The sequence below is a fragment of the Penicillium concentricum genome (genome assembly GCF_028827145.1).
Source record: "Penicillium concentricum strain IBT 3081 chromosome Unknown utg000006l_segment0_segment0, whole genome shotgun sequence".
NCBI classification, from domain to species: Eukaryota; Fungi; Ascomycota; class Eurotiomycetes; order Eurotiales; family Aspergillaceae; genus Penicillium; species Penicillium concentricum.
Window position 1 is genome coordinate 2,153,126 of NW_026622759.1, and position 14,097 is coordinate 2,167,222.

The 14,097-nt window shown below is 49.1% G+C and overlaps 6 protein-coding genes across 6 annotated transcripts; 2 read left to right on the plus strand and 4 right to left on the minus strand.

The window, feature by feature from the left end:
• Nucleotides 1–269: 269 nt before the first annotated feature.
• N7517_011023 (glycoside hydrolase 5 family protein) lies at nt 270–1,572 on the plus strand (the record flags this gene model as incomplete). Its single annotated transcript, XM_056728746.1, has 3 exons — nt 270–1,044; nt 1,099–1,227; nt 1,280–1,572. The coding sequence occupies 3 exons, from the start codon at nt 270–272 to the stop codon at nt 1,570–1,572; spliced, it is 1,197 nt and encodes a 398-aa protein (XP_056574561.1).
• A 1,016-nt stretch (nt 1,573–2,588) lies between these two features.
• Nucleotides 2,589–6,901, minus strand: N7517_011024 (uncharacterized protein; the record flags this gene model as incomplete). The annotated part of the gene is made up of 2 exons (XM_056728747.1): nt 2,589–3,537; nt 3,762–6,901. 2 exons carry the CDS (start codon nt 6,899–6,901, stop codon nt 2,589–2,591), a joined length of 4,089 nt encoding a protein of 1,362 aa, XP_056574562.1.
• A 1,281-nt stretch (nt 6,902–8,182) lies between these two features.
• N7517_011025 (putative NADH-ubiquinone oxidoreductase 178 kDa subunit) lies at nt 8,183–8,850 on the plus strand (the record flags this gene model as incomplete). Its single annotated transcript, XM_056728748.1, has 3 exons — nt 8,183–8,287; nt 8,382–8,626; nt 8,697–8,850. 3 exons carry the CDS (start codon nt 8,183–8,185, stop codon nt 8,848–8,850), a joined length of 504 nt encoding a protein of 167 aa, XP_056574563.1.
• Nucleotides 8,851–9,050: 200 nt separating this feature from the next.
• On the minus strand, nt 9,051–10,418 carry N7517_011026 (protein-histidine N-methyltransferase; the record flags this gene model as incomplete). Its single annotated transcript, XM_056728749.1, has 3 exons — nt 9,051–9,695; nt 9,769–10,062; nt 10,269–10,418. 3 exons carry the CDS (start codon nt 10,416–10,418, stop codon nt 9,051–9,053), a joined length of 1,089 nt encoding a protein of 362 aa, XP_056574564.1.
• A 396-nt stretch (nt 10,419–10,814) lies between these two features.
• N7517_011027 (uncharacterized protein) lies at nt 10,815–11,610 on the minus strand (the record flags this gene model as incomplete). The annotated part of the gene is made up of 3 exons (XM_056728750.1): nt 10,815–10,835; nt 10,957–11,432; nt 11,565–11,610. The coding sequence occupies 3 exons, from the start codon at nt 11,608–11,610 to the stop codon at nt 10,815–10,817; spliced, it is 543 nt and encodes a 180-aa protein (XP_056574565.1).
• Nucleotides 11,611–12,149: 539 nt separating this feature from the next.
• On the minus strand, nt 12,150–13,519 carry N7517_011028 (cystathionine gamma-lyase CYS3; the record flags this gene model as incomplete). Its single annotated transcript, XM_056728751.1, has 4 exons — nt 12,150–12,707; nt 12,767–13,211; nt 13,267–13,352; nt 13,412–13,519. The coding sequence occupies 4 exons, from the start codon at nt 13,517–13,519 to the stop codon at nt 12,150–12,152; spliced, it is 1,197 nt and encodes a 398-aa protein (XP_056574566.1).
• Nucleotides 13,520–14,097: the final 578 nt, after the last annotated feature.

Here is a 14,097-nt window from a genome sequence, read left to right on the forward strand (position 1 = left end):
TCAATATTCCTGGGGATACTGACAATGTGTCAACATGTGCCACTCGATACTCCGTATTCTTTTCGACAAGTTGTCAGTTTGCGACGATACTTACTCAAACGATCTTCAATGTGGTTTCAAGGGGGTCGTTTGCAATCCAGGGATAGACTTACAATAGTAAATACGCCCGTCAAGAGGACGTATAAAGTAGCTCGCCATGCCTTCAATTCCAATCGTATCCAGCTCAACAACATTCCCTACAATTTCCGGCTTATCGTTCATAAGACAATATGCGTTCCATTTCCTCCATTGCTTTTCTGTCCGCGATAGGAGCAGCCTCCGCTCAAGCTGCGACTAGCTTGGCGTCAGTATCGACTTTCTCGACTGCGGTTTCTTCGACCGCACACCCTTCATCTACCCCCTTGAACCCTCCTCAGCCCACTGGAAGCAGCTCTTTTGCCAAGGTGGATGGTCTAAAATTCAATATTGACGGGGAGTCCAAGTACTTCCCTGGTACGAACTCGTATTGGCTGCCATTCCTCACCAACAACGCGGACGTTGACTCCGTCTTCAAGAATCTGCAGAAGAGTGGTCTCAAGATTCTCCGAACTTGGGGTTTCAATGATGTCAACACCGTCCCGGCGTCTGGGACTGTCTACTTTCAGCTCCACGACAAGGCCACTGGTACCAGTACCATCAACACTGGCGCTGATGGTCTGGAGCGTCTTGATTACGTTGTCTCTGCTGCCGAGAAGTACGGCATTAAGCTCATCATTCCCTTTGTGAATTACTGGGATGATTATGGTGGCATGAATGCCTATGTTACTGCCTATGGAGGCAGTAAGACGGAATGGTACACTGATGAGAAGATCCAGAGCGTTTACCAGGCGTACATCAAGGCTGTTGTCTCTCGCTACAGTGATTCCCCTGCCATTTTTGCGTGGGAGTTGGCTAATGAGCCTCGCTGCGCGAGCTGCAAAACCGATGTCATCACCAGCTGGGTAACCAAGACTGCTGCCTACATCAAATCCCTCGATTCTAACCATATGGTCACCACCGGCGAAGGTTTGTGTCATTAAAATAACTAAAATTGTTGATTTATTCTGACCAGTGATATAGAGGGCATGGGCTTAACTGTCGGATCGGATGATTCTTACCCTTACACCGACGCCGAAGGCAACGACTTCGCTAAGAACCTTGCGGTCCCTGATATTGACTTTGGAACATTCCACCTCTACGTGGCTGACTGTAAGCATATTCTCTGAGCATCCCAAACACACAATTCACTAACCCATCCTAGGGGGTATCACCGATAATGCTTGGGGCAATGGCTGGGTTGAGGCGCACGCCAAAGTCTGCGAGGCTGCTGGGAAGCCCTGCATGTTCGAGGAATATGGCATCAAGGATGACCACTGTTCCGACTCGTTAGATTGGCAGAAGACCGCCCTGACTACCACTGGTAACGCTGCTGATCTGTTCTGGCAGTATGGCGAGCAGTTGTCCTCCGGTCCCTCTCCAAATGACCAGTACACCATCTACTATGGGACAGATGACTGGGAGTGCGGTGTCGCTGACCATGTCAGTCAAATCTAAGAGTGCGGATGTCTGAATACTGTGCTAGGGAATCGATCTTGGTGGGTATCCTTCGGGCTGTTCAATCTCTGCGCTGGCTCAATGTTCAAATAGTTTGATTCAACTCATTTGAGGAACGCATCGCCAACATGCATTACTCACCCTTGTGATACAGCTTATCGAATTGAATACATGAATATCATCTAGAGACCAAGTATATATTCTTAGTGTGAAGTTGTAACGACTTGAAGTAATGATATAAGCTAGCAGACAAAACGCTAGACCTTTTTCTACCAAAATAGCGCAACCTGATACTTCTGCCAATGCTCTAGAGTATCCGTCTCTTTGAAATTTTCAATCCCACCGGCAACTCCTTCCTCATTCACTTCCCAATACCCTGATCTGATTCAACACGCTCCACCTAGTTTAACAGCACCTTGGGAACCTGCGAAGTTATATCTCGTCCGGTACCAATCCATGCATGCTCCAATATCTTATTGTGAAGCTTGGCAGATAGCTGAGGGTCAAAAGAAGGTCGCATTTTGGTATGGAAGTAAGACGAGTAGGAGTAGAGAGGATGGGGGAGAAAACCCTTCAACCCACTTCTGAAAGGGAGGACCTTTTCGGTGACGCTGCACTAGCAGTACTCGCCTTATACAAAACAAGTAGATTATCAGATTAATTACTTCGAGATTTATGAGCTCAGCTTTGATGTATGTGAAGTTATATGATCAATCGCATCAGTACGATAAACGATGTGAAATATATATTGGAGTGATGCAGTGGGTTTTTATTCTCTAACTCGCTAACATTGTTGCTGTTTACATACAATCTTCAAACAAAGCTATCAATACTCAAATATAGGCACAACATAAGAATCGAATCCAAATCCGCTGAAACGTTCCCAATAAAATCTCAAAACAGATGTGCGGCAAAAAAAAAGATGAAAAGACAAAAGAAAAACAAAAGAAAAAACAAAAGAAAGTTGGCTCAGACGCTATAGAAACAAGATATCAAAGTCACCAAAACGACCAAAATCACAGGCTCCTAAACTGACCCTTCGGACTCGTAGGAGCCGACCGAACAGTCATGACCTTCGGAGAGGAAGCCTCAATCTGCGCCAACCTGTCGATGGCCTTAACAGCCAAAGGTGTCTTAGGAGGCGACTCAGTAACCAGAGCATCAGAAGACTTCTTTGCAAACTCCTGAAGACGACCCATGATGACCGGCGAATCGGAGTACAGCACAATACCCTGCGAGTATGTGCATCCGGTAGCTTTCTCTTCATCGCTAGCAAAGTCCTCATGAGCCGCCTCACGCGTAATACGCGGGAAGGTGCGCAGCACGACATGGCGAGTGGGCTCGTTTGTCGGGGTGGGCTTTTGATCTTTGTTGGCAGCGTACTCCAGCCAGCCCTCGTTCGAGACACTCTCTGCGTCTGGGGCGGGGAAATTGGCAAGGACGAGCTCGCGCTCAACCCGCGCGTGTCTCCATGTCTCGGCGGCGAGCTTGACGATCTTTCGGACGCCGATTAGGAGGGAGTCGAGGTGCTTGGGATCGGCGAAGTGCTTGATGTGGTCGATGATTTCGTCGACAATGACTGCTGCTGCCACGTTGATTGATTGCTTTGCGTCTGAGGTCGTGTAGGCTGCTTTCAAGGTCTGTTGGCGCCAGAATGCCTCGCGGCGGACGGACTTGCGTCGGATATCCATGGACAGCATCTGGAAGAAGGTGTCGGCTTTGTCGTAGCGCCGGCCTAGGGTGAAGAGGAAGGGCTGGAAGACTCGGAATGTGAGGGTTTTTGAGATGATGTGCTGGATGTAGGCACATCGGAGTTCGCGGGAGGCTGGGGTGTTGTCAAGGAAAGGTGGAAGTTCGGATGGAATCTTGGAAAGGATGTCTTTTGGGGGATCGATGGGAAGATATCCGAAGTGCTCTTTGGATAGATTGTGGATGAGTTGCGAGAGCTCTGTGAAGCAGTCCAAGCTAAAGATGAAGGTGTTTATTAGATCGTGTCCATTTATCGTTATCAACATATCAACATGAATCTATAAGAGAATGTATGCCCGCTTTGCGCTGATGCAGTTCAACAAAAGAAATATAGAGAATGAATGACTTTGTCTTCAAGAGACGAAAACCAGAAGAAAAACAAGATGGAAAAAAGAACCAAAAAAAAATGCAAATCCAAAGGACTTCAAGGGCTCACTTACAAGAATTTATCGCCCTTGGTGTTTCTGAGGTCAGTGGCCTCACCCAGGCTGGACAGTGTCTTCCTCAGCCTGTCGCAATCACCACCCAGGTTATCGATTGTCATTCGCATCCCATCCACGGCACGCTGAAGGTGCTGCTCTTTGACAATTCCGTCTCCTTCCAATCTTTCCTTCTCTCGCTCCGCACTGGAGAGTTCGCTGTCTTTCTCGGAGAGTTGTTGCTCTAGGGCAGCGCGCTCCGTGGTCCAAAGCTGCTCTTTCTCATTGAAGTGAGCTTCCAGAGCGGCGATCTTATCGTTTAATTCTTTGGCAGCAGCAGCGAGCTGTTCGTCGTGAGATTGTCGTAGGGAGTCTAATTCCCCAGCATGGCCTTGTCGGAGTTCTTCCGTTTCTCGGGCGTTCTTCTGGTGGGTTTCTTCCAGCTCTGCCAGTTTGGCTGCTAGTTCCTCCCGTGTCGATGTGAGTTCGGTGAGTCGGGCTTGCAGCTCGGTCTCCTTTGATTCCAAAGCAGCGATCTGGGATGTCACTTCTGCCTTGACGGCCTCTAGTTCGGTGCGCTGGGCCTCGAAGGATTCCTGCAATTGGGCCTTCTCTTTCTCCCATTCGCCTCGACTAGCGTCGTGTGCAGCCTGAAGTTCGCGCTCACGAGTCTCCAGATTCTCGGCTGCTGTTTTCTCGTCCTCGGCCTTGATCTCCTCGAACAGCTCGGTAAGCTCCTCCTTCTGTGCCACGAGAGCCTTCTCCTGTTCCTCCTTCTTAGTCTCTAGCTCTTTCTCGTGGACCTCCGTTGACTCCTTGATGGTTTGATTGAGCTTGTCGATTTGTCCCTCGAGTACGACCTTAGTTTCAGTAAGCTCCTCGTTTGACTTCTGGTGGACAGCCAAGCCATCTTCAAGGTCCTTCTGCCTCTCTTGCAGATCTCCGAGTTCGAGACGAAGCTCACTGATGGTATGCTTCAATCTGGCGCCTTCTTCGGCACTTTCATTGGCAGTCTTCTTCATTTGGGACTGTAGAGCTTCAATGTAATACTCCTTGTGAATTAGAGCTTGTTCGTGCTGGCTTCCAATGTGCTTCATCTCAGCCTCCCGGTTCGAGAGCTTGCTGTGGGTGTTGCGGAAGCCATGAAGAAGACGGTTGATGTCTGGAATAGCCGACTGGATACGTTGAAGAAGCTCAATGTGCTCACTGTCGTTTTCTGGGGGAGACCCATTCTCATGGGGATGGCCGTTGACCATGGACAGGTTTTGAAGGGCCTGATATGATGCCTGATATGATGGGTCTGGGATGCTGTAACCCCGGTTCAAATAATGGGCCTCCGATTGGTGATGAGGAGAATAATATCCATAAGGAGGTATCATTCCAGCGGAGCTCATGACAGGAGATTGAAGAGAGTGTGGTCCACTTGGGGCCATGGAAGGCGGCGCATCTGGAGGAGCCATCGGTGCAGCTGGTGGATTCTGAGGTGGGGGAGTCGCAGTGGGTGATATAGTTGGAGACATTTGAGGGTAGTGGGAACGTGCAAGTGGGCTGCTGACTTTGGGTACCGGTGACGAAGTGTAAGCTACCGATGGGGCGTAAGGCACTGGAGAACCAGCGTAGGGTCCGGGTAAGCTGTAGGGCACTGGAGAGCCAGCGTAAGGCGTGGATGAGGTGTAAGGCACCGGGGAACCAGCGTACGGCACTGGGGCGTACAGTGCAGGTGAGGCGTAGGGTACCGGAGAAGAATACGCGTTGGGCGAGGTGTACGGCACCGGGGAGGCAGCGTACGGCACTGGCGAAGCGTAGGCGTTTGGCGAAGCGTAGCCCGTTTGTGAGGCGTAGCCGTTTTGCGACGCGTAGACGTTTGGTGATGCGTAAGGTGATTGCGCAGAGTAGGGGACGGGTGAAGCGTAAGGTGAATATGGCCCAGGATAATAATGTTGGGTATCCTGGGAGGGACTTGACATGTACCGTGCCTCGGTCAAGGATGGCGAAGGCAATGGCACACAGGCGGCCACAGGGGAGAATGGGTCAACCGGTGGTGATGAGACTACAGTAGTGTCTTCAGAGCGCTCGACTTGATTGGGTTGGTCTTGCGTGGTGTGGTCTTCCGAGGGCTCTTTTGCTTCTGGGACCTCGATGGGAGGCTGAACCAAGCTTGCTTCTTCCACGGGTGGCTCTTTGATTTCGGTGTCCTCGATGGGAGGCTGAATCGAGCTTGGCTCGTCTAAGTGTGGTGTGTCCAACTGTGGTGCGTCCAAGTGTGGTGCCTCGTCAACAGACTTGTCGACTACAGCTGGCGATTGATCCACGATAGCGTCAGAGATGTCTTTGGGTGCAGGTTCGTCGTCTAACACCTCGTATACTGATACGGGGTTTTCGTGTACAGGCGATTTTGGATCCGCGACAGGGTCGGGGACGCCTTGAGGTGCCGGTTCAGGTGCAGTGTTGTCTTCGACTACCTCGTATGGTGATACAGGATTATCAAGTACAGGCGATGCTTGATCTGCGACAGGGTCGGGGACGCCTTGAGGTGCAGGTTCAGGTGCAGGTTCAGGTGCAGTGTTGTCCTCAAGTACCTCGTATGCTGACACAGGATTGTCAAGTACAGGCGATGCTTGATCTGCGACAGGCTTTGAGCTGTCTTGGGGTGTACTATCGTCGTCGAATACCTGGTATGCTGATATAGGATTGTCAAGTACAGGTGCCGCTTGATCTGCGACAGGCTTGGTACTGTCTTGAGGTGTACTATCGTCGTCGAATACCTGGTATGCTGATATAGGATTGTCAAGTACAGGTGCCGCTTGATCTGCGACAGGCTTGGTACTGTCTTGAGGTGTACTGTCGTCGTCGAATACCTCGTATGCTGATACGGGATTGTCGATCACAGGTGGTTGATCTGCGACAGGCTTGGTACTGTCTTGTGTCTCGTCGTCGAATACCTCATATGCTGATACAGGAAGTGGCGTTGTTACTTCAGCTGTGTCAACAGCAGGCTCATTTAATTTCTCTGGTTCCTGCGCCGTAAGTTCAGGGCTGCCAGGAGCTGGAGTAGTTGTAGTTGTCTGAGTCTCTGTGACTTCTGGGCTCTTCCCCTTCTTAACCTTCTTGGTGGCAGCCTTGCCCTTGTCTTTGGCCTTAGCCTTCTTACCCGCGGCCATGGCGGTAGAGTGATGCGTGCCCAAGACTTCTTGCCTCGTAAGAGACGTGTTACCAATAGGATCAATGTACTAAATCGAGCATATGAGTAATAGTTCGGGTCATATGGGACAACTGCACTGTACATTTGCAACCACCCCTGTGGCGATGCCTCAAGATATAGCCCAAAATTTGACTATGGGGATGTATTAAGACTTTGGGATATTTAGAAGCGTAAGCCGAGTGGCTTCGGTTGATCGGGCAGAGAACCTGAAACTTCTTTGACTGAAGTGGGCGCGAATGAAGATTCACGAAATGTAGGTATTTCGGGAGTAAGACCAATTATCAATTCCTAAGAAATAAAAAAAGGAAAGAAAAAGATGAACCCGAAAGAAATTCACAAAATATCTCGAAAAATTAGCATCCTAACGTTGTCTGGGCACAATAACGGACCGACCCTTAGCGTGTTGATACCCATCCACCCCCCAATGTGCGAGGGGGCCGTGAATTAGACGCGAGTACTGGAAAATTATGGAATTATGAGGGCACAAGTATTGAATCCACCCATATTGCATTCTGGACTGAAGCGAGACCAGTTGGGAGGCGCCATGACAGTTGGGCATCAAACTGTGGGTTTGGGCAATTCCAAAGGGCAAGGCTTAGTGGGGGGGACTTGACACCGACAAGCTGACATGTTCAATTGAGAGCCAGACACTATATGTGGATTCAAACGAGGCGATATATCAAAAAATGTATGTCGCCCAATTAGTGTAGCCTTCGAAAAGCAAATAGTGAGGCTGTCATCGGATAACATTGGACAACACATATTACTAGATGAGGTTTCGAGCATCATATTGGACATAATATGATTGTCTATGCCAAGTAGATCGGGCTGCAGTTTAATTTTGGATTTTTATTTTTATCTGCACATTGTGCAGTGTAGTACTACATCGGAGTAGGGAGTCGTCGGGAGTCCGTACTATTGTCGCTATTATAGGGGTGCAATGTGATACTAAATATGCACAACTGGGTTGACTCTTAAGAGATATGAGAGAACCAAAGTAACAGATCTATTCTAATTCTGATTCAATTATAGGTATTATCGAAAATATTCCTCATAATAAGAAACTAATAATAAACTAAGATACTAAATAATCGAAAATGATGTTGTTCGTCACTATACCAGAGAGAATGGCCCTAACCCCAATATGGACGTCACGTGTCGTCGACTTTCACTTTCCACCTCGCCCTATCATCGCTTCCCAAAGGGTCATCGATCACTACCAATTGCTTCCCTCCACACAATGTTCGCTGCCAGACGATCTGCTCCCTCGACGCGGCAACTGCTGCGCACCCAGCGCCGCTGGGGCTCCCACGCCGCCCACGCGCCCGTGAACGAAGGCTTCGGCGTAAGCTCCCCCGCCCGCGACCACCGAGTCTGGAAGAGCAAGAAATGCCTCAATGGCCCACCAGCTAGCTAACCATTCCATGTCCACATAATAGCGCAGCTTCTACGTCACTTCCGGCTCCATCGCAGCCGCCTTCGCCCTCTACCACGTCAGCAAGTCCATCGAGGAATCCGGCTCGTCGTCTTGGATCTCCAACCTCATTACCAAGTGGACGCCTTCCCAGGAGGCCTTCGAGCAGCGCAATGCCATCCACACCGCTATGATGGAGCAGGTTGCTCATGACCGCCACTTGCTTGGCAGTCAGGGCCCACCCGAGGCTTTTGCCCACCGACAGCCCGAGTATGTGATGATGTTGCTCCGGAAATGCATTGGTTCCTGTGCTAATTGTGCTTTTTTCTCTGTTATTTAGTATGATGAACGCCGGCTCTCCGTACAACGTTTCGCCCGGTTCGCAGGCCGACCTGAGCCATGTCGTGGCTCACTACCAGCGCAAGAACCAGCAGATGGAGGAGTCCCGGGTTGCGCGGATGAAGGACGGCAAGGTTGTGTCGATCTACGAGTAAATGGGGGTATCCTTTTTCTTTGGTCGCTGTCTGAGATAGACACCTGTGGAGGAAAAATCATGTAAATATACGTTGGGACTTGACGTTCAATCCAGCACCTGATAATTGGATTTTCTTTTGTTTTCGAGCCTAACCCTAGACCCTCGCTGGACATTTGTTGAATGCTAAGATTGGATATTCATTTCATTATCAAATTCGATCTAGGGCCCGTTTGACGGCACAACCTCCAAAACTACTCGGCCCACACCCTCAGATTGAACATTCAATGTCTGTTGCACGTCCAGCTCATTAGCACAGACATTACCCAGCACAGCAAGGAACTCATCAACGCCTCCGCCAACTCCGAAATAAACCTTCTTCGCCGCGACGAGAGCACGACTTCTCGCCGATACAGTGTTCGAGCGGCGCAACAGCGCCAAAAGCGTCTCTGAAAATGCAACCAGTGATGCAGGTGAATAAATAGTCTCACTAGCAAGAACCAGAGTCTTGCGAGCGCCTTCACCGGACGAGAAGACCAGATCCACAAACTCGGGCGACCAAGCGCCGGAAACGAAATCAACCGAGATCCCACGTTGAGCAAGATCATTCTTGAATTCTTCAACCAGCTCAGGCGTGATGTCCAGCTCTTCGTCTTGGTCTCGCGCAGTTGGCGCGGCCGAAACAGCCGTTTGGGAGCGGCTATTGTGCCATGTCAGAAGGAGATTCGGGAGCGTGACAAGACGGAGCACGTCCGAGTTATAGTCCGCAAAAGTAAAGAGGGTCTTTCTTTGGCTCTGGCCGGGCTCAGATTGGCTGAGAAGACGGGCGAACAGTGTCAATGATGGGACTGCTGTGCCTGCGCCAAGCTGTTTATCCATGTTAGCTTTCTTTCTCCAGGGAATGTCGGAGAAAGCTTCCACAGGACGGATGATTACGAACCTCAATTATATGGATGTCTGCTGGGCTATCGGAGGATTCACTAAGAATGTCCTCATTGACAGAGAGCTTAGCTAGATCCAGGGCACATTCCCAGGTTTTGAAGCCGCCTTCATAGAAATTGGGCGTGATGTCGCCTTTTTCAATACCGGCAATGAGCTCTTCATTATCATGGCCTGCGCTGTCTTCGGCCATGAGTTGGGTGCGGATGTCAAAGATCTCTCGACGAGCGACAGCCAGGGACGTATCGCTGATTGCGAGCTTATTGTAGAAGATTTGAGAGGGGAGAATTGCAAGCTGTCATCTTGATTAGATTCTGAATCTGTTGAAAGGGTATCATACATTCCAACGTAATGAATTGATGCTTTTGTCGATGATAGAGGGCAGTATCTCATAGGCCCGAATTGGGATTTAGAATATACTTGCCAACTCGAAACATTCATGACAAAAGCAATAGCAAGATACAAATAATTGAGAATGAAACATCTTGCTTGATCACTTACCCATTCATTCATATCATGTTTAATCGCTTTCACAAGCTCAGGAAGAGAATTGCCCACGATTTGCTGAGAGGGCACATCGGAGAAATCTTTATTGATCTCCGAGTCGTCAATGTCGATATCCTCCCCCGAGAACCCAAAGCTGAAGGCCATCTCCCCTTGAATAAGATGCCTGTCTCTTCTTCCAAGACACCTAGTACTGTGTAGGTGGGTTGTCTGAAGTGGCCCCGATGTTGAGAATTTGTCGGAATTGCAGACTGCCGAAAGGTTTGTACTAGTTTTGACAGAAGTATCCTCTTCAAGGGCAAGAACTAGCTGATTAACAGTAAATCAGTTTCAAGGCTTTCTTTTCACAGACGCTGTGATCTGATCTCCATACAAAAAATTGCAGTGGGTGGAATGATGACTAAGCTAAAATTTGCCTTAGGCTTCAATTTGGTATACCATCATAATCTGATAGATAAAAGGTGCTATGTTAAAATACAAAAAGAAAAAAAAAGTCGAGGATAAAACGTCACAAAAAGGGTGTTCTGACATAAAAAAAAGCCATCAATCTGAACGCGTGGTGGCCTGGAAGATGATGAAGTGTATCTTTTCCCGTACTTGCTTGTTGATAGTTGCTGTGACAGCTAACTAGGTCCTGACATGTGCCTTGGCTATGTGATCAGTCAGAATGACATCTAGGACTTACGGATTTCTTTTTGTGAGCAAGAAGTTGGTTCGCATGAGATTTGAGTAGTTTCTGTCGCGAGAGAAGAGCAGCATAGTTGATTTCGGCGGTGTCCTTTGCCCAATAGAACAGTGATTCGGATTCGAAGATTTGCGAAAATTCTGGGTCTGTAATTGCATCTCGGATTTGTTGATTTAAGCCGATATCTCTGAGCGCTTCTCTGGGGCTCATATTGTCGTATTGTGGAATTTCAACGGCAGAAAGATGTCCAGAAACATAGGCCATCAGGTCATCAGGGTTCATTTCTGGATCGGGACGGTTGCAGTAACGTTCATAAACGAGACGAGAGACTTCAGAGACTTCTGACACGAGTCCGATGAACTCGAGGACCTCCGCACTTTCTTCTGTTGTTGGAATGTCGAATGTGTGAATGACGCTAGGATCGAAGCCTTGAGTGCTGACAGACGCAGAACGTGCGAACGACGAAGAGCTTGGAACTGGTCTCGGTGCACTGAATGCAACTGACACTTTTCTTTTTGTGCTTGGGGATGTCTATGACTGGGACTCGGGTAGAAAAATCGAGGCTTATTCAAGGCAACGTATCTGTTCTGCCGTGAACACTGTCGGACCAGGGAGAGGGCCTGAATGAGGCGTAGGAACCATGTGACCGGACATGGTGCCTGACTGTGCTGCTTGACGACTGATACTTAGACTCTCTGGGTGATCCTGAAACAGTGCAGGTATGTAAAAGATGACAGACAGAAGATGGAGGCTAGCAAGATTGGGATAAATAAGGAAGGATAGTTTGGATCAGTTTACCAAAGGTTATACATAAGAAATTTATAAACTATGCTTTTTGTTTCCGCCTTTTTCTACCGTTTACCTATAAAACCCACAATGAGGAGAGAATATTTTAAAAGGCACCTATGTTGTAAACAGAATATCTGAGGCCATTAGATAAACTACAAAAAAGAGTACAAAAAAGACTTCACAAGGCCGCATACACGGCAGTCTACTCTTGTTCATTATATGTACAGGAAGGAGTGAAGGTACTTATAATTCCTGATTAGGCTTATTAGGTTTAGCTGGGTAAGTTGTAATAATTGTAAATGATTTTGGTGTCTACTCATAATGTCATATCCAAGTAACAACTAATGCAGTCTATTCTAAATGATGTTTGAATGCAAGCCAAAAACACTGATTAAGAGTTGCGTTTAAGCCTTCTTAGCAGCGAGGCTGAGAGCCTGCATGACATCAGCGTGCAGATCCACGGAGTCCTCAATACCACAGCTCATGCGCACAAGGTCATCGAAGACACCGGCGGCCTCACGCTGTTCCTTGGGAATACCAGCATGGGTCATGCTAGAGGGCACCTCGCACAGAGACTCAACACCTCCCAGACTCTCGGCAAGGGTAAAGATCTTAGTGTGCTTGCAGAAATCGTGAGCAGCCTGTTGGCCACCCTTAATGCGGAAGCTGAGCATACCACCGCCCATACCGTCGCGGTGCTGCTTGAGGGCAATAGCGCGGTGGGGGTGGGAGTCAATGCCGGGGTAGTTGACGGAGATGACGTGGGGGGAGGCCTCAAGGGCCTTGGCGACGACAGTGGCGTTCTTGGAGGCCTCGCGAGCGCGCAGGTGCAGGGTCTTGAGACCGCGGTGAGCGAGCCAGCAGTCGAAGGCGGAGGGGACGGCACCAATGGCGTTCTGGAGGAAGCTGAGACGCTCCTTGAGGGCCTCGGAGTTGAAGGCAGCAACGCCCATCAGGACATCCTAGATTTTAGTTAGCAAAATTGATACCGGCAAAGTCTAGATTGAAAGTAAGAACTCACGGAGTGGCCATTAATGTACTTGGTGACGGAGTGAACAACAATATCAGCACCGTGGTCCAATGGGTTCTGGACGTAGGGGCTCATGAAAGTGTTATCGACAACGACCTGGATGTTGTGCTTGTGGGCAATGTTGGCAATAGCGCGGATATCCACCAAGCCAAGAGTAGGGTTGGACGGGGTCTCGATCCAAATGAGCTTGGTCTCGGGGCGGATCAATTGCTCCACATCCAACTCAATGGAGGGGGTGAAGGTGACCTGGACACCGTGCGCCGAGGCAACCTTGGTGAAGTATCGGTGAGTACCGCCGTAAACATCGGAGACCGAAACGACGTGTGAGCCAGCAGCAAGGGATTGGAGGACGTTGGCAGTTGCGGCGGAGCCCGAGGAGAAGGCAAGAGCGTACTTGGCATGCTCGAGAGCTGCGACGGCTTGCTCAAAGTTATCACTGCGGGGGTATTAGTCCTGGTCAATGTGTCGAAGGTTTGGACTAGTAAACTGACCGGTTGGGGTTGGAGCTGCGGGTGTACTCGTAGAGACCAACGGGGTTTCCGACGCTGGTCTGGGCATATGTGGTGGATAGAGAGATCTAATCAGGGCGTTGTTAGTACCGTTTTATCATCTCCAATGTTAGATTGGTGAGCTTACCGGAGCAATGACAGCGCCGGTCACCGGGTCATGAGGGGAGCCGGCGTGGACAGCCAGTGTCCCAAAGCCGCGCTCAGTAGTGTGTCCGTTTTCTGTGGAGGAACCCATTGTGTATAGAGAAGATGTGATATGACAATTGAGGATAATTGAGGCGAGGGGTAGTTTATATGTTTATCGATAAGATGAGATCACCCTTTGTCCGGAAATGTCTGAAATTGGATAGACTCGAATTGCGAATCTGATTGATAATCAATGGCGAAAGGCAACAATGTCTGCTTCCGGAGGTTTTCGTGAAAAATTCAACCGAAAAAAAAAAATTTCCTTGGAATAGATTATCTTACATACCCTTCTGGGCAGATGGCGATGAATCGCCGGATTACGACTGGACGAGAGACCGACGGAGCTCCACCGGGCCAATTCTTCTCGGAGAATCAGTTGAGACACTCCGATGCGTCGGAGTATCGGGGTGTTCGGCACGTACCGGGATCTCCTAATTGGTCTACTATACTACCCACCTTTGCTTTGATCACGAAAGGCATCATGTCTTTTACTTCACTTTTGGGGTAAAGGGTAACACGCGGGATTTCGTTTGTCAACATTAAGTTTGGATCAACTTCTTTTGTCCCGTATAAAGCAGCTTTACATTGTCAGCTGGACATATTACGTATCACTCATTTGTACAAGAA